We start from the raw sequence: 19995 nt of genomic DNA, 5'->3' as shown, positions 1-19995 counted from the left end.
TCCCCTGCATTGGCTGGCAGATTCTTAACCACTGCACCACCAGGGAAGCCCCCAAGTTACATACTGACTGTTGGTTTGAGATAACTTTTTTCTTTCTAAGTATTCGTGGTTAGCAAGGATCCTTCCACTCTGGGTTTTTAAGACTTTCTTAAGGCATGGAATTTTATCAAATGCCTATCCAGGATCTACTGAGATCATTATATGGTTTTCCTTATTTGATATGATGGATATATAGACTTTCTAACATTAAAAATGAGACAAACTCTGGATTTGGTGAATTATTTTTTTAATATACTATTGAATTAGAGTTTTTGGATTTTTAGTTAGTATCCTCTCGTCTATGATCATAAGTTGTCTATAGTAGGGTTTCTTAGCCTTGGAACTACGGACATTTTGGGTCAGATAATTCTTTGTTGTGGGTGACCATCTTGTTCCCTGTAGAATGTTTACAGCATCCCTGGCCTCTACCCACTAGGTGTCAGTAGGAACCCTCCCTCACCAAGTTGTGATAACTAAAAATGCCTCCAGGCATTGCCACGTGTCCCCTGAGACACTGATACACCAGCTTTCTTTCTGTATATATGCTGCCTTTGTCATGTTTTGATATTAAGACCATGCCAATCTCATTATACCTAACAGATAGCTTTCCATGTCTTCCTACATTTAGGAATGATTTATATAGCATTTGAATTTGTTGTTTCTTAAAATCTGAAATAATTTTCTGATAAAATCATCTGGCTCTAAAGCTTTTTAGAGGAAAAGTAATTTGATAAAGTTTTCAACTTTTTCCTTGCTCACTGAAGCTTCATGAATGATTTTTGATAAATTTGTACTTTTCTTAAAAAGTTAAATTCTTTAAGATTTCAAAGTGTTTTAGCATATAACTTCATTGTAGCATCCTTAATTTTAGAAAATCTGCTTTGAATCTTTTACTTAATCTGCTTTCTGAGCTCTATTTATTCATTTGTGTTTTCTTTTTTTCTGGATTAGATTGATCATAAGTCTGTGTCAGCTCTGTATCTTTTCTAGGTGTGGAACTTTCTGGGATACTCTGGGAACTCTGCTGATAGAAGAAACAATCTGATACTGAACTCACAAGAATTACTTCGCCTAGTACGATATATCAAATTAGAATAACAATTTCTGGAAGTGTATGCAAAATTGCTTCCATATAAAATTTAAAAGTTTTACTAATTTTAATTATTACCAATAATATTAATAATGCCCTTGTCATCAAAACGTTATTCGTTGATGAACGATACATTCTGGAATACTGCATTTCGTAGGACACCTTTACCTGGTATTGAACAAAGAGATCGATGAACTTGTTCTATCAGACATCGTCCACTAGTGTTCTTAACTTGCAGCAGTTGTACAGCTTTCCGATAGAGAAGCTACACTAGTTGAGGATAGCTAACTGGCTCCAGGTCACTCTGCTAACAATTAAATTGGAGGACAAAGCTGACCTCAAGAGTTATATCATGTATAACCATGGTCAACATTTTGACATAGAACCCAGGGAGGTTTCACCTGCAAACAAATACAAAACCATGGATGGACCTTGCCACTTGCAAAGAGCTTCTAACAAACAACAGTGTTAGTGTCCAGTTAAGTGCATGGACAACAAGGGCATGCATTGGGTTGCATCTGGTGTCCACAAAGCAAAGTGCATTCTTAAACATCACTGAGCAGATGGGAGGGAGAACTAACACTCTTTTCCATTTAACGAGAGAAGTGTATCTTCTTGAAGAATATAATGAACTTCCACTAGTGGATTCAGGACTGGGCCCCAGACTGTCCATTCTCCTTCAACATCTAGGGAATTCTCCAGAGCCTAGGCTCCCTCTCAGAGTGGAGAGAACCACTGGGCTCTGGTCTAGAGGTTGGCAGTTTGTGGAGTTCCTCTGGCCCCATCCCAGGCACCACGATTCAGTGGCTATTGGACCAAAGCTCCCCAGAAAGAAGTGACTGGGCTGGGCAACCCCAGGGAGAACCTTGTGACACAGAACAGGAAAACTAAGCGATTGATTATACAATAACCACACCATTTTGTGGGCATTTTGACCCAGAGGTAAGACTTCATCAAAAGTCAAAGACCCCCTAGTTCCACTGAGGTGTGGTGCATTCCATCTGCACCACCTTGCCCGGTAACAGAGCAAAACTCAAAGGCCTTTGTCTTGGTCTTCCTCTTTTCCACCTTCCTCCCACACCAATGTTCTCACCTAACGCTGATCTTTCTCTTCTACTCGTTAGGCACTTTTCCTAGAAATTCCTCCACTTGGCTAAAATCCTACATCGTTATTCACTTGTCTACAAAGCTCCCTCTGGTGAGTTTAGGACAGTCTAATTCCTGTTGAGTCCAAGTGGCATCTGTGGTTGAGGATGAATTCTGGGCACATCTGGCTGGCAGTGGAAACGTGTGAGGAGTGTGAGGTGATAGTCTTGAGGCCCGATAATTAACTTCCGGTAGATCTAGCCATCTGTAATGTTTCATTCTGTTGTAAATGTTAATAAGTAGCCCTGTATGGTGGGTACTTGTTTGTTTATACATACCCTGCCTTGTTCCAGAAAGCATCTCAGATTTATGATGGGTCAATAAGCAAAGCTGTGATCTCATTTCCTCTCTCTCCAACCCCCTAATAATCATAACTACACTTGAATTATACATTCCAGGCAACAAAACACTTTCATAAGCATTGTCTCATTGGATGCTCACAACAAACTTGTGAGGGCAGCAGAACAGGTATTATCTCCATTTTACAAATGAAGACAAAGGGTTGGAGATGGTCAGGGCTCGAACCTACATCCTTTGATTCCAAGACTAGGGCTCTTTCCATATTTCATGCTGCCTTTTGCTCTGTGGTAAGATGAACAAAGGGTTAATTTCCAGAAAGTGCTGTAAAGAGTTGTGAATAATTCAGAGAATTGCTGCTGTGTGTGTCTTGGACAAAGAATTATTATACTGGCTTCCTGCAGCATTAGAGGGAACCCAAGCCAGAGCCATGGCCTACAATGAGTGATACAGTCCCTTTTTCTGCTAGCTTTGCAGCTGTTGTTAACCAAAAAAAAAAAAAAAAAATTTTTTTTTGGTGGGAAGAGTAGAGTTGATTGTTAGGTCATAAACCATTTATCTCCATGGAAAATAACTTTTTTCACTTACTGTCCAATATCGGTGCACTTCTGTCATTGGTGACTGTCTTCTTTAGTTTCTTCCCTTTGCTGATGTCAGAGAGAAGAGCATTTCTCCCAGCCTGCTCTGACTTACTCAAGGCAGGCTTTTCTGTATTGGCCTGAAAGGAAACACGCAAACTCGTATTCATCTTTTGAATTAAAATCATGTACTACAACACTCGGTGGGGACAGCTAGCGTATTCGGAGCTTGTTATTAAGATTCTTGGCAATAGGCTGTAAATTCTCTACAAGTTTTAGACCCGATGTCACTCTTTTTAAGACCCAGACATTTGGGAGCAGATGCAGCAATAAATTACATTCATTTTTAATGCAGGAAGAGTCACTCCCTGATAAAAGTCTCTGCAAATTCAGACCACAATCTGGCCGTAACCAACAGAGCAAGGGGTGGATGGCTAGAAACGAGTAGGGCATTTTAAGTCTGAAAGGAATTTGCAGGATACTATGAGGCTTCATCCTCTAGAATGTTCTCTGAAGAACATCTCTTTCTTGTCTTTTGGAACTAACCTGGTGCAAGAGGAAAATTGTCTTTATCAAAAAGGGTCAGCTGTATTTTTTTTTAATCCACCAAAATTTTAGAAAATAATTCCCTCCGGTTACACTGACAAGAAAGTTTTTTTCTTTTTAATTTAAGGCAGATGATTGGAGGTATAATTTACAAATAGTAAAATCACCCTTTTAGTGTACAGCCCTGTGAATTCTGACAAACATATACAATCGTGTAGCCACCGCCACAATCAAGATATACAACATTTCCATAACCCCCCAAACTCCCTTCATGTTCCTCTGGCCTAAGGTGTTCCTGATGTTTAATCCCTTTTAAAAATTTTTTTATTTTTAAATTCTTTTCCATTATGGTTTATTACAGGATATTGAACATAGTTCCCTAATCCCTTTGAAAGCTTAGCCCACAGAGACTGCACAGCTGACAAAGGTGCTGCTTTAAAACCTCTGGGGGGACTTCCCTGGCGGTCCAGTGGTCAAGAGTCCGTGCTTCCACTGCAGGGGTGTGGGGTTGATCCCTGGTCGGGGAGCTAAGATCCCACAAGCTGCGAGGAGCAGCCAAAACATAAAAAATAACCTTTGGGTATTTTCTATAATTTCAGAGTTCCTGGGAAAGATTCTAACTGTGAAATTGGGATTTTGTTTTTTCAGGGTTCTTTTAGGGAGTGGGAACACTAAGAGGCCAGCAAATGGACTCGGAAGTAGGCGTGTACCCTTGTCTGTCACACTTGGAAACTGGCTCGGTCTGGCCTGGTCCCGGGGAGAGTCGTCTTCCCCAAACCCAGTGGTACTTCTGGCAGCCGTGAGAGTCCTTTGAGGCTCGCCCCAGCCCTTCTGAAAGGCTCTGATTTCACAGATGCCAGCAAGGGCCACAAGGAGTAAACCTGGGCAAGTTTAGCTTGATACCTGACCCAGCTATTTATTATAGTTAGAGGCAGAGGGAGAGCTAAGAAAAACCCTGAAGCAGGCTAAACAGAATCTCTGTGTATGAAGCTGAAAGGGTCTTAATTAAATTATAAAGTAGTACTTGCTCACGATAATAACGGCTAACATTTATATGGCTTTTACTATGGGTCAGGCACCGTTTTTAGCATTTTATGTATACTAATTCATCAACGCTGTGAGTCATGACTTCCATTTTAGAGTCAGGGAAACTGAGGCACAGGGAAGTTAACTCATCAACCCGGTTACCCAGCTGGTAAGAGGAGGAGCTCGGATTCAAAGCCTGGCAGCCTGACTCCGGAGCCTTCCCTATAACCTGACAGAAGGATAAACGCGGGGTCTAGAATGCCCCTTCCCGGAAATGGGGAGGTGTTAAAGAGTACAAACTTGCAACTAAAACATGAATAAGTTCTGGAGATCTAATGTACAGCATAGTGATTATAGTTAACAATGCTATATTATATACTTCAAAGCTGTTAAGAGACCAGAACTTAAATGTTCTCACCACAAAAAAGAAATGATAATTATGTGAAGTGATAGAGGCATTAGCTAAAACTATGGTGGTAATTATAATACATAAATGTATCAATCAATGTGCTGTCTACCTTAAACTTATACAATGTTATATGTCAATTATATCTCAGTTGAAAAAAAATTAATAAATAAAATGCCCTTTTCCCACTGGCCTCCACCCCTCCTCTGAAGCAAGCCTGTTAAGAGCTTCTTGGCAGTCAGTTCCAGAAAGGCTCTTTGCATATACAGTTCGCTTTTGCTAATGGGATCATCCTCTATTGCTCTGAAACTTGTTTTTATAACTTAACAACATGCTTTGGACATCTTAGAAAGAGCTTTTTGAATTACCTATTGTCTTCGTTATAAGGATGAAAAAACCTGAGGCGTCGAGAGGTTAAGTGCCATGTCCACGTTGGTTCTCTTCACGGTTTTGGACCAGCAGCCCTCCCTGGCCTCTGCCTCAAAATTTATTTTGACACCTGACCTCCTTGGGTGCTGACTTATCTCTTGACTGTGCTGTTCCACTGGATGGTGTCCTACGATGGCCACCAACCTTTCCCTTTTCTCGTCTCTATATCCTGTCTCTCTAGGATCTTGCTTTTAGTCAGGTAATAATGGATAGAAATGAGTGGATAGGATAAACCACGGTGTCCCAAACTTCAGCCATCTGGTACAACTTTTGTGAATTTTGTCATCTTCTCATGCTACCTGTGTTATTATTTAATATTTTTCATTAAGTCAATTCACTATATTATTTACTATACTATTTCTCAGTGAACATTTTCTTTTAAATTAACTCAATATTAAACCCTGGGTGTGCTAGTTACAACTTTTAGAATACATATTAAACACATGAGCATTAAAATTAAAAAAAAAAAAATCAAGGCACATACAACTCAGTGATGGTGCAAAACCTATACTTTTGGGGAAATATAAAGTAGTCCTTCTATGTTAGCCAGATCACAGCTTTTCAAACTTATCTAAGGGAAGGACGAATTTTTAAGAAAAAAATTTCCAATCCATCATGGACCAATATTTTGTAAAATAACAATGACTTATTAGAAAAATGAATCAGTTTAAAAAAGACACACAAAATACAATCTTAGAAACAATAGACATAACACCACTCTCATATTGCTATAAGTGTTTCTAAGCGCTTACTCTAAATTTCTGTACTTATTTTTTGGGGACTTTAACCAGGAGTTGGAGGATCACACTTGGAACAGCAACGAGCTAATCAATGGTCTGTTCTTCCAACTAGGTTCCAGCCTTAGATGGGTTATAAAAAATGTGTACCATGGAAGCCTAGCCAAGAGACTTCTCCTCTCTGAGCTCCAGTTTCCCCAAGTGAAAAGTGAAGGGCCCATCACTGGGAGGCTCTTTAGCAGCGAAGGCTTCACATACTGGGGGGCGCGTCTGGGAAACCTTCCGTATCACTGCGGGGAGGGCTGCCGGCTTCCTGGAAGAGGGTGCACTAACTTCTGAGGACAGGTCCATCAGGGGGCCAGGATGAGCCCAGAGAAGAAATTCCTTAGGAAAGTACACATGGAAATGCGAGGATGGATTTAAATGGCGAAGTAAGTGTGGGGGGGAGGGTGGAGTGGAAGATGGGGGTTATTTGTCAAAAACAGAGTGGGAAGAAAGATGGCGAAAGGCAGAGAGAAAGTGAGTCTGGAGGACACTTTAATGGATGCATTTTCATACAGACAGACTGGGTTTCCGGACTATCCTGCCCAGATGTTAAAGGCTAGAAGCTGAAAACAGCGCAGGCTGGGCAGAACCGCGCCTGCCAACCGTCTTGGGCCAGCGTGTTCAAATGAACAGGACGTGTCTCCTTGATGGACGAGGCAGAGGAAACCTAACTAATCCACATTCCACGCGTTTCCTACGCATCACATGAGACCTTAGACTACAAAAAATTTTCGTATTGTTATCTGCTGCATCTCAGGCTCTGGCTTACTCCAGCACCTGGAAAGCTTACCGTATCATTCATATTTAAGCCAGAATGTGAATACACTGAAAACAAATACATGTGTGCCAGGTTCAAGTTTGTTTAGCTTGCTTCGTGCATGGGCCGTGGATGGGGAGAACCACTCACCAGAGCAAACGTGGGCGGTGGCGGGGGTGCTGGAGGGGGCGGTACGGGCATCCTGGATAGTTACGCTTTCAGCAGTCTGGCTGACAAATCTGTAAAAACAAAAAGAAACAAAGCACCATCATGTATTAGACTTCTTAGTAATACTCCATCCTAATCTTCCTTCCCGCTTACCCATCAAAGTGGCAGCTATTCACGAAGCCCAACTTTTATAAGAGGTGGAATTCCTTTACGGCATGGCTAGGATGTTACTATTCTGGAAGGAGGTCAGCAGGGGAAGCTTCTCAGCCAAAGTGTTTGGAGATACTGGAAGCAAAATCCAGTGCCTCATGCTGCTCAATCCCACCACCACCAAAGCAGGTCGGGGGAAGGACCCTGGCCTGCCGCCCGAGTAAGCTGGGAGGTTATTAGGAAACTGCTAGAAATGTATCCTGGCCAAGTCCGATGTTCAAGTGGCTCCTCTTCCTCACTCATCTCCATGGCGCAGTCCTCTCCCGTGCTCCCGCCCCCCGCCCACTCCGTGCCCTCGCTTTTCTGCTCCGACATTCCTGACATTTCTTCTCCACTCCGCTGCTTTTCTTCTCTGAGATTCCTGACATCTGTCTAGGTCTGGGTAGCACCCAGGAATGCAAAGATGAATCTATATTTCTATACTTGCCCTCAAAGTTCTTACAGTCTCCGGGGAAAGGAGATGGGGATACGGGAAAATAAGATGGGCAAGGAGGCTGGATTCCTACCTCTATGCTACTTGGCATTTCCTTACAGGATCCAAGTGGAAAAAAAGAGGGGAAAAAGGACTTCCCTGGTGGCGCAGTGGTTAAAAATCCGCCTGCCAATGCAGGGGACACGGGTTCGAGCCCTGGTCTGGGAAGATCCCACATACTGCAGAGCAGGTAAGCCCGTGCGCCACAACTACTGAGCCTGTGCTCTAGAGCCCGTGAGCCACAACTACTGAGCCCGCGAGCCACAACTACTGAAGCCCGCGTGCCTAGAGCCCGTGCTTTGCAACAAGAGAAGCCACCGCAATGAGAAGCCCGCGCACCGCAACGAAGAGTAGCCCCCGCTCGCCGCAACTAGAGAAAAGCCCGCGTGCAGCAACGAAGACCCAACGCAGCCTAAATAAATAAATAAATAAAACCTTACTTAAAAAAAAAAAAAAAAAAGGGAAAAAAGAGAGGAGGAATCAAACCTCTGACTCTGGGCTGTTTACTACAAATAGGCTTCCTTAGAAAGGCTTTCTGCAGAGTCTGATTGCTCTGGGGACAAAGGGAAGGCCAGACTCCGTGGCGGTGAGACAGCGCAGGGAAGCCCTGGGGGGTAGCAGCGGCGAAGGGGGCGGCCTGGGAAGCGTCAGGGGCTGAAGACACGATGGCGAGGACGTGCCCCCAGAGTTGTGCCAGCAATGAACCCCGTCTCCCTTTCCCCCAGTCCTCGGAGTCCCATCCCTGGGTCTGAGCAGAAGCCCCAGGCCGCAGCCCTCACCCACGTACTCACCCCTCAGTATCCCAGCGTCTCCCACCCAGGGCTTGCTACTCCTGGATCAGCAAGGCTCCCGGATTGGCAGCGGGGCATCACCCAGAGCTGTTAGAAACATCAAATCTCAGCCCCTCTGCCTGCACGGAATTTGTTCCAGCATTTTAACAAGATCCCTGGGTGATTCATATGCATTCGAGAAGCCTGGTGGTAGAGCCTTAAACCAAGTGAGCAGCCTGGAACACTGACCACCTGAATAACATTGTTTCTGTGGAACATGTGTCCTGAATTTCAAACCTCAGAATTATCTTCTATTTTCAATAGTCTCTTAATTGCAGAAAACAACCTCTTAGAATTTAAAGTATTAGGGAATTCCCTGGCGGTCCAGTGGTTAGGACTCTGCACTTCCACTGTCAGGGGCCCCAGGTTCGATCCCTGGTCGGGAAACCAGGACCCCACAAGCCATGTGGCACGGCCAAAAGAAAAAATAATTTAAAGTATTAACTTAGTTCAACCACTGAAAGTTAATGTGGAAAACTTATACCTTGAAACAAATACAGATGACCCTTGAACAACGGGTCCACTCAGATGTGGATTGTTTTCGATAGTAAACATTATAGTATTATACCATCCATGGGTAGTTGAATCCGAGGATGCGGAATCCGGGTGCAGAGGACCCGTGGATACGGAGGGCTGATTGCGTGCAGAGGGTTGGCGCCCCTAACCCCCGCATCGTTCAAGGGTCAGCTGTTACTTTCTATAGAAGTTTTGCTGGATGGCTTGCTTTCTGTGACAGAAACGGAATGGAAAAGCTAAGAGGACGTGGCCAAACTTGTCAAAGCTACTGGAAGACAGGAATCAAGAGAGCTTCTGACAGTTCTATTCTGAGTGCCATCTAGAAAATGAAATTTAAAAAACTCTAGAGCAGCAAGAGCTGCTCTCATCTATTAACAGTCAATTGGATGATAAAGGGCTCTTTATTTCTGTCGTCTTGAATACTTATGACCACATTGCAAACTAGCATAATTCCACTCATTTTACAGAGGAGGACGCTGGGACTCAGAGAAATTAATAACTCGCTAAAAGACCCGTGAAAGTCATTCACATCAAGTCCTTTTGGTCCCTGCTCTTCTTAGATAAGCATTTTTAGGCAGGTAAAGGGCTAACTAGTACTGCAGCTCACCTGTAAACTCGGTCAGAATCTGGTTTTCAATAAGAGCCTGTCTCAGACAGGGGTTCTTTTAAAATCTGTTCCTTACATTGGTCTTTTCTGGGTGACACCAATCGGTCCCCCGTGGGGCTACACGGGCAGTGTAATAAGGAGGGCTGGGGGGCCTGTGTTTGGAGGCCTATGAAGGGGGTGCTCCAGCTGCAGGGGCACCTCCAGAAGCCTCAGGGTTGTGTCCCAGGACCAGGAGGAAGGACGGGGATCTGAAACGGGATGCAGGCCCAACTAACTGTCAGAGCTGCTATGGCCAAAGCAATGGTCTGAACAGAGCTGACCAGAGGAGGCGGCTAACCAAGGAAGGGGTGGCCGGGTCCACCCAGAGGGCCCGGGAGACGGGCTCCATGGGACAGACCGTCCGCGTGCTCGGTGGATGAAAGGCCCCTCAACACTCCACTGCGTCAGGTCCTACGCTCACCAGCTAACCTGCCATCCCGTTATCCTAATACTGAGGAAGAAGTGGATTCTGATCAGCTACCGCGAACCTCTTACGGGTTTGGTTCTCATAAGCCAGTCTCTGGTTGCAAAGATCAAATTGAACTTCTGTACGCCTCAGGGGCCAGATGATGGAACAGGGCCGCTCTCAGGGGACTGCCACCCTGTGAGGCCTCTTTAATCCAAGTAGTTTACAGTTTTCTGTCGTTGCTATCATGGTTCTCTCTGTGCATTAATAAATAAACCTCCGGAGCACAGAGGCTGGGCCTCCCCCCGCCCCGCCACCTCCGATGAACAACGGGGAGAGGATCTGCGGGTGGGCGCTCTCACCTTTCCCAGGCTAACTCTCCTTCCTCTCCACTGCTACTACTCCCCCTGCCCCCACCCCTCACTCTCCCCCAGACAAACTACTCCCACCCCCACCTCCACACTGAAAGGTGATTCCAGAGGCCTCCATGGTCTCTTGGCTTCTTGCTAGCTGAACAGCGGCTGGTCTGGACTTGTCCAGGCTGGGCCTTGAGGGAAGTTTGTGAGAAACCCCAGAGTCTGATCCTGCCACCCCAGCACACGGGTCAAAGAAGACCAACCTCATGCCCCCCGACACCGGGCCCCCAGCAGGCTCCCTTCTCGGCTGTCTTACCACCAGACCGTGAACTCCATCCGGTCTTCCCAATACATGGCACAAAGCAGGGTTCTCTCTAAATATGTGGGAATGGAAGAGCCAGGTATCACACAAACAAGCCATGTGCTGGTCGTTGGAACGGCTCCCAGCATCAGCCCTGGGCATCCCAAGGCCTGGGCAAAGAACCAGTCCCATGGCAGAGGGGCTGGCTAGCTTTAAGCCTGGGCGCTTGCTTTCCTGACTTCATCAGGGGAGTAGAGCCCAAGGCCTTGGGAGAGCAGGGACTTCCCTGGTCTCCTGGAGTTGAGAGCCCACGTCAGAAGCAAGACTGGGCCTGACTGTAGGGCCTCAACAGCAGCCTAGATCCTAACGGACAGGCCTTCCTAGCCTGGATCTTCACATCCACAAGGTCTGTGGACAGAATTCAGGGGTTCATGAACTTGGATGAAAAAAAGGACATATTAATTTCCCCTAAACTCTAACTACAATGTAGTACTTCCTTCAATTATGAATACAGGCCACAAACCACACCTGAAACCTTTTCACCAACAGCTTTTCACATGATATTTTCACATCATATTCTCACATCATATTAAAATTGTTGCAGATCTCTTTTGAAGTTGTGGCAATGTCTGCTGCTAGATCTTGTATCTATTTCACTGTAACTAGTTGCCTTGGTAATCCTCTGTATTTTGTTTTATGCATTTAACAACAGTCAGAGAAGCCGTCTGACTTTTTTGGGCTTTACCAGATACTAGCGTGGCCTATGAATGAAAAAGTTTAGAATCCCTGTGAGAACATGAGTCCTGGGTCAGGAGAACATGATTTTGAAACTCTGCTCTGCTGCTAATAACCTGGGATAAAACTAAGCTCTCTGAGCCTCCCCTTCCCATCTGTCAAATGGGTGTACAAGGCGGATGAAATGAAACAGTACAGCAGGCCCGGGTAGAGTAAGCAATCAACAGATGGGTCCAGAGCTGTAGTTCCTGAGGTGAGCACGCGCCCTGCTGGTGTGAGTACCGCTCGAGCACCTGGCAGAGGGCGGCCTGGCCTGGTGACTGAGCTGAGGCCCTGGCTTTGCCCAGAGTCCTGTGTGGGCGGGGCTGCCCCCCTGGGAATGAGGCAGCCTGAGGGCTTGGCCTCCCACATTTGGTTCTTCCCTTGGGAGATGGGAGCAGGGCAGGAAAGGCAGCTCTGTACCCAGGAGGGAGGGGCCCTAGAAGAAGGGAAGCAGTGACTAGGGCAGGGGCTCCCAAGTGTCGGCCATCACCTCTTGCAGCGGAACCAGGCTCCCTGAAGTTGCAGGATCACGGCCCTACCCATTTGCTGATCCTTGCCCTCCTACCCTCCCCCTGACCCCAGGCACAGAACTTCTAACAGTACACACTTCTGAGAATTAATTGCTTTTAGAGAATCATTTCACTGTTTAAATAACTTTCATCATAGAGAGAAAAGTCAGACTTCTCTAAAATGTTCACCTTGTGTGCTGAATTTTATGTGCACAAGGAAAACCACATGGATAGAAATGGGTTTTTTGTTTTCACACTCAGCGTTATGGACTGAATTTATATGTCGACGCTCTAAGCCCTAGTACCTCAGAATGTGATTGTATTTGGAGAGATGGCCTTTAAAGAGGTGACTAAGTTAGAATGAGGCCATTAGGGTGGGCCCTAATCCAATATGACTGGGGTCCTTAGAAGAGGAAGAAACACCAGGGATGTGTGAGCGCAGAGAAAAGGCCATGTCAGGACACGGGGAGAAGGTGGCCATCTGCAAGCCAAGAAGAGAGGCCTTGGGAGAAACCAAACCTGCTGACACCTTGATCTTTGACTTCCGACCTCCAGAAATGTGAGATAACAAAATTCTGCTGTTTGAGCCACCCAGTCTGTGGTACTTTGATATGGCAGCCCTAGCAAATGATAAACACAGTTTTAACAATACATGTTATCTATCATGTCTGCTATCCACAGTGAAAATTATAAGATAATAGTTTTTGAATAAAATCCATCAATTGATTTCTCACCCAAACTATCTCTGGATTGTCTGTCATACATTAAAGAAATTAAAAGTCAACCTGAGGGGGTACTTCCCTGGTGGTCCAGTGGTAAAGAACCTGCCTTCCAATGCAGGGGACGCGGGTTTGATCCCTGGTAGGTGACCTAAGATCGCATATGCCACGGGCCATCTAAGCTTGCGCGCCAACTAAGCCCACACGCCACAACTACTGAGCTCCCGTGCCTCAACTGGAGCCCGCATGCCGCAAACTACAGAAGAGAAAATCCACGCGCCACAACGAACAGCCTGCATGCCTCAACTAAGACCCAACACAGCCTAAATAAATAAATAAATAAATAAATAAATAGATAAATAAATAAAAAATATATATATTAAAAAAAATCAACCTGAACCCTAGGGAACGTGAGTGATTACCAAAGTTTTATTTAATAACTGAATCCCTAAAAAGATCAACAAATTTTAGGTGGAAACTATTGAGATGAGGGGAGGGATCTACCAATAAACCTTTCATAAAGGAATTGATTCTTTGGGTTGAGAGAACAGAGTAGAATATTTTACATAAATGACTTCAAAAATCCACTAATTGGCTCTTCTTTGTCACCTACACACACGTACATATATATACACAACATACATCAATATTTAGAAATTCTGGAATTTCCTAGCTCTGTGAGAGACATGGATGGTTTTGTTGGTTTTACTACACGTCTAGTAGGTCAGCATCATGGTTTAAACTCTCAGTGGACAGCATCACACACTGACCCTAGATCAACCAGGGCAGCTGGTGGTCCCGAGCCATCTGCTAAATGTGTAATACTGGTTATGGGGAACACCTTGTGAGAAAGAGTGAATTGCTCCCCACCCTACAGCGACGTATTCCCCCAACAGCATGGACAACTAGACACTCAATCAGAGCCCAGAGTTCAGTCCAGAGTTGCCCCAGGAAACTTATGCTTTCTTCTTCAATATGCTCATCTAAGAAAGCAGAATTATCTCTGAATGTAAAATGATCAAGAGAACTGGCAAGTTATTTAAATAAACTGTTTCTTAGTTTCTTCCAACCAATGTCAAATTCATTCTAGATGTGGGCCATGTGAGGCCCACACTATAGAATGACAGGAAGAGGGGAGAGATTTCCAGCACTGTCCAATGAAATAATCCTCAGAAGGCCGGCCTCTAATCCGGAGGATGTGGGTGTGAATTGGCCAAGTTCTAGCAGAGAAGATAAGAAGCAGGTTTATCCAGTTATGTTTTATCACGATTTTGGACCATTCAAAAATATAAAGCATTTTGCTATGCAAATCGTGCCAAAAGTCACCCTTAAATACTATTCTACCTAAAATGAATGGGAGAAAAGTAAACTTTTTGTTCAAAAAAGGTTGAATTCATCACTGTGTGTGTGTGTGTGTGTGTGTGTGTGTGTGTGTGGTGGGGGGTGGGTACAGGGAAAGGACATAATAGAAATAATACAATTGAAAAGATCCTAACGTCCAATGTTCTGTTGCCCTCATTACTTTCTATTCTCTATCTTATTTTTATTTATATTCCTTGATATTTTACTTTATATATAATGTTCTTAACTCATTTTCATGTATATATTTCTTGTGTGCTCTTGGCATCTTCAGGTTAGATTTTTGAGAATTTTTTTCTGCTTCCAAAAGTAGCATATATTCATATAGAAAATGATAGACAATATAAAAATACAAAGATGAAAATAAAACACGACAGTTGTATTTAACCATTGAAGGAAGCATTTGATAATAATTAAATATTAGGTGAAAAAGGGTTGGGGTTAATAATACCCAGAGATAATTCTTGTTAACCTTTTGATGTATATTTTTCCAGCTTTTATACACAAACACACACATACCTCTTTGTATCTATATAAATACACACATGCACAACTGTTTGACCAATAAATATTAACAGAAGGAAATTTATAATACATACAACTCGACAGTGTTTTAATAAGGAAAGGCCCTTAAATTCATATCAAGTTATTGCAGCCATAAAAAAAATGATTGCAAAGGCATTCATTATAAAGGTAATGAATCTACTCCAAGTTACACCGTTAAAATAAAATCATTTAGCAAAAACTCAAATTGCTGCTAACATTGGTAGTTTGGGGATTCCTACTCATGATTATTTTTGGTTCTATTCTTTAGAAACTCCTCCGTGTGACAAACTTAGTTGGATGTGTTTAAGATCTGCAAACCATCAGAACTAATTAAGATGAAGTTGGCTTTGTTCTTCAACTTCCTGTAAAAATGCTCAACAGGAAAATTGATGCTCACAGCAAACCACAGCCATCCTGTTTCTTTAGCAGTCTTTTCACAGCTGCAGTTGCCCGTAGTTTCTATTTTCTGATACCAGGCCCAGTGCAACAGCTCAGTGCCCCACCCCCAAGCCCGGCATGTCGTTTTGGCCATTTTAGCAACTTTTAATACGTTTGCATAAAGTTTGTTTCTATTATTGTGACTCTTCCTCTCCTCAGTCCAAGCTCCAGAGGGCTGAAGGCAATGAGGCAATCAATGCAAGAGGAGAAGCAGAAAAGGCTGCTCAACCCAAGAAGAAGCCAAAGGTAGAGAAGAGAAACAAGCTTTCCTTTATAAGCAAAGCAACTGCCTCACCTAGTTCATGATCATTGTTTTTCTCAATCTGAGCTGAATGTGGTACGTGTGCCTGCTGTACACAGGACCCCTCATTTCTCAAAATGTACTTGCTCTTTTCTCCGTTGATCATCATTTAAGGCAATAGCTTAAGTCAATTCTGCTTATGGGCTGTTTTCTCAATGGCAAGGGTTTGTGTCTCTGCTGTACTTGGAGGGTCCTTGGCTATTTCAGAAACACTTCTTTTAGATAAAGAGTTGGATAATTTGGGGAGTAGGGGGAATTTTTCAGAGAAGACATTTTGAAGCATCTACAATGTCATTACAATTATAGGGGAGCCTGGACACAAACCCACAATTTTATTTTAAGAGTAACTGCTGGGGAAATAAAGGTTGCTATGAAGTAAAATTATTTTCTTAATACACTGTCCTACATGTTTAATTGAAAAATTAGTGCAAATTCATAGACAGCTAAACCCTCTCAAAAATGAGAAAATGAAGGTAAGTTTAATGACCCACCTACTTGTCCTTGTTTAACTATGGGAAAGGAAAGAGAAATCTTTTCTACTTTATCCACTTAACTAACAAGTACCAATTTTCCTCCCACGACTTCCCATCTCTAGCAAGTACTGGTTGGTTTTTTTTTTAGTACTCTCTTTAAGGGCCTCAAATCTCAAAACTACATTTCCCTAAATCCTCAGCACCACATTTAGTTTTACCAGAGGATTAAGATCTGCCCCTCCCTGTTCTCCACTACACACACACACACACACACACACACACACACCCCACACACACACTCATGCACACATACTCACAGCATATAGGTCAACATACTCAACATATTTTATTCATTTAACCATTGAAAGTGTAGCCTTATAATATAAGCAGAAGAGTCACCGAATTTACTTCTGAAAAGGTCAAAAGACTTAGAAAGGAAATGGTCTTACCTGAGATTATTCACTTAAAGATATTTACTGTGGCTGTGACATTTAAAACAAAGCATTTGTACAATCCCAGATTCTCAGGATTAGAAAAGAACATCTTGTGGCCTCCTAAGTACTTAACGAAAAAAGCTCTTGAAATTACAGTTAGTTGTTAGTGGCTTTGGGCAAACTGCTTAGCCTAAGTCCAGTTCCCACAATAAAATGGCGAGAAGGGTACCGACTCAACAGGACTATTCAAGAGTTAAATGAGGCAAGTGCTAAATAAGTATTAGCCATTTAAAAAAAATAAAATAAGCAAAAGTCAAGAGCCTAACATACAGTGAGTGCTCAATAAATATCGTCTTTTCCTTTTTTTAACCATGAGAAGGAGAAACCACAAGCTGATGATGTAGCCCACATGTGCACACCCATGCAAACTTCTGCATTACAAACGAATGGCAAACGGAGGTGCATATAAAGTGCATTTTAAATTTCTCAGAAAAGCATACTAATTAAGGCATTTCTTATTCTAGTATTCATTTTTTCAGTTTTAATTTTCAGGACTAAGGGTTGCAAAATACAGACAGAGGTATTTGATAGTCCAGGGGAAATGCTCTTTTCAACAATAAGTAAATGTATGACAATTTGGAAAAACAAAAATGAGTCAAACCTTAAAGCAGGAATGAATCACAATTTAAATAGCCAGAAACTCCCAACGAAAATGACGTGTTCATGAAATGTTAAGCGGACTTCAAAAGTGCATAAAACTTGAAAGGTCCAGGAATTAGGTAGCTCACTTCCTCTTACATTTTAGCACAGGTTGGGGAACTTCCAGCCTATAGGGCAGATCTAGAATTTGATTTCGTCAACTATCAGAGTGAAATTGCTGCTGGACCCCAGGGAAAATTCTGCACCATGGGAAGGTCTCTGAATACTGCAGTTCATTCAGAGTATGTGTAATCCTTAAAAGTTTAGATATTAGAGTAATTGAAGAGCTGTGAGCAATTAACCAACAGATGAACTTTTCAAAGAGCATCAGAAAACAACCTATGATTTTAGATAAATCATTTAACCTCTTTAGACTATAAAAGGACAATTTTGACTAAACGATGTTCCAGTTCAGAAGCAACATAACTTTATGAAGTTAATACATAATGTTAGACCCACAGCCCAAGTGACTAGTAAGGGTATGGTTTCCACACTAATGGACCTCAAAATCTTTTTCAGGCTTCTCATCTTCCTCTCTCACTATCCTGTCTTATTCTTTATCCTGCTTTCCCACTATCTTTCTCTCTACCAAGCTGTCCTACTTTTCTTAATTAGAACCCTACTACAGTCTTTTCTTCATTTTACCACTTGTCTATTTTCTACTGTATACACTAGTTATGCCATTGAATTATTTAAAGGAACTTATACTTATTGACCAAAGTTGTACGTGCCCTCTTAACTTTTTAAAGCTTTATTTTATATTTCTCCATGGGGTAAAAGGAATATAAGTCAAGTTGCTTTTTCATATATGCCCCAAAGAAAAAAAAAGCATTTTTTTGATACAAAAAAGTTTCCTTAATCCTGCTCTGTACATCTCTGGGTACACCGTTTGAAATACGAAAATTACAATATTTTACGTCAAAATATTAATCATATTAAATGTAACTAGTAACAATGAATGCTGCAGAATTTGATTAGCAATAGTAATTGTGCACCGCACTGTTAGGATGTTGAACAGAATGATTCTAAAAGACAAACTGTCCTAAAAGACTCTGCTTAGAAATGGTTTGGGATTTGAACTTAAGTAACAGGTTTGTAGCAACAGACTGGCAAGAGCTTAGCTCCACTGTACTTTCCTTTGAAGCTTCCAGTGGCTCCTTTTGCTTTAAAAGCACTTACTGTTGCCAGCCAAAGTGACAATTCAAAGGCAGTCATGTGGACAATTGCACCATCCACCGAAAGGATACAGTTACTGACATAAACCCCCATTTTAAATGGGAGAAAAAATTCCTGTGGATCCAAACTTGCCCAGTGGTCAGGAATAATTCTCTTGAAAATCTCGCTTACATTTTGGTTCAAAACGCAAGTTCTAAATTGCCCACAATCACTATAGCAGTGAAACTAGTCCTGTGTGCAACAGGACTCGACCACATGGTACTCTACTGAAAAATTAAACAACTTTATCTCAACATACTATGGTCCATCAAAAGCCATCGAGTCCTTCCCTCTAACTGAATAAAGGAAATACATTTAGTTTGAATATAATTTTTCTTACCGTTAAAGGATACTGCGGGAAGGCATGATCAGGGACACAGGCAGACAGGGAGCAAGCAAGACATGAGAGAGAAAACCGTCCCTGAGAAAGGCATCATCTTCTAACGCAAACGTGGGGTCGTTTTTGGACAGCCATTTTGGACAAGCTCTGGCCTCTCGTTAAATGTGACACACTGAGTCAGAGGCAGACATCCTTCTGTGGTTATTCACTTCCTGTCTGATTAATTTGTTGCTTGTTCCTTCCTCCTTTTCTGCAGAAAAAAAGGCTAGATGGGTTTTACTTCAGAAGCAAGCAAGAAAAAAACCCTAAATTTGGAAAATTACATGTTTCTCCTTCCCACCAGGTGTAACATACCTTTAGGTACAGGGACAAGAGGAGATTAGCACCTCCATCTGGTTAACAGCCCAACTTTATTCTAGACACCTCCACAAAAATAACTGCTCACGGAACGTGACATTCCTTCAAGAAATTCCATTTTAAAGCATCGCTCTCGATATTGATGATAATATTTAGGATTAAGGGAAAGAGTCACTCAAGAACTAAAAACTCTAAGCAGCACTAATAAATAACGTAAGTGATCCTTCCTCATCTACAGAGCCGGGTAGGGAGTAAGTTACAAACGCAGGTGAAGAGAGCTAGTCAGGTGTATGAAGGCAAATGAGTTTTGAAACGTGATTTTGGTGCCCAAGTCAGGATAAATAATATACAGGCACAACTCATTTTATTGTGCTTCGCTTTATTGTACTTTGCAGATATTACATTTTTTTTTTTTAAACAAATTGAAGGTCTATGGCAACCCTGAGTCAAGCAAGTCTATTGGCGCCATTTTTCCAAAAGTATTTGCTCACCTTGTGTCTCTGTGTCACATTTTGATAATTCAAGCAATATTTCAAACTTCTTCATTATTATTATATTGGTTATGGTGATCTGTGATTGCTGATCTTTGATGTTACTACCACGACTCGCTGAAGGCTCAGACGATTACCACTTGAATGAAGTTTTTTAAAATTGAGGTATAGTTGACTTACAGTAGCAATAAAGTAGTTTTTAATTAAGGTATGTACATTTTTTTTAGACATGATGCTACTGCACACTTAACAGCCTACAGTAGAGTATAAGCATAACTTGTACACGCACTGGGAAACCAAAAAGATCGGTGTGACTTGCTTTATTGCGGTATTCGC

General features: G+C 42.6%; 2 protein-coding genes across 9 annotated transcripts in view; one reads left to right on the top strand and one right to left on the bottom strand.

The window, feature by feature from the left end:
• WIPF1 (WAS/WASL interacting protein family member 1) overlaps window positions 1-19995 on the bottom strand; it is a 118948-nt gene that overhangs the window by 17658 nt on the left and 81295 nt on the right. For 3 of the 4 annotated variants that reach the window (XM_082397728.1, XM_082397727.1, XM_082397726.1), the window contains 2 exons: window positions 7247-7335; window positions 3161-3290 (listed from right to left, as the gene is read on the bottom strand). In XM_082397728.1, the coding sequence (XP_082253854.1) occupies window positions 3161-3290; window positions 7247-7297 (181 nt within the window). In that variant the 5' untranslated portion in view covers window positions 7298-7335. Of the gene's footprint in view, window positions 1-3160; window positions 3291-7246; window positions 7336-18811; window positions 19168-19995 lie in introns of those variants that run through there. The other variant, XM_082397729.1, reaches the window with a different exon arrangement.
• Window positions 1-19995, top strand: part of LOC309631404 (uncharacterized protein) — a 126514-nt gene that overhangs the window by 92456 nt on the left and 14063 nt on the right. For 3 of the 5 annotated variants that reach the window (XR_014246242.1, XR_014246243.1, XR_014246244.1), the window contains exon 7: window positions 15509-15595. Coding sequence is in view for 1 of the 5 variants with exons in the window: in XM_082397767.1 (XP_082253893.1) it covers window positions 1030-1067 (38 nt within the window). In the remaining 4 variants the exon portion in view is untranslated. Of the gene's footprint in view, window positions 1-1029; window positions 1262-15508; window positions 15687-19995 lie in introns of those variants that run through there. The other 2 variants (XR_014246245.1, XM_082397767.1) reach the window with 2 other exon arrangements.

This window comes from Balaenoptera borealis (assembly GCF_965194805.1).
Source record: "Balaenoptera borealis genome assembly, chromosome: 6".
NCBI classification, from domain to species: Eukaryota; Metazoa; Chordata; class Mammalia; order Artiodactyla; family Balaenopteridae; genus Balaenoptera; species Balaenoptera borealis.
This window is presented reverse-complemented; position numbering and strand designations above follow the sequence as displayed.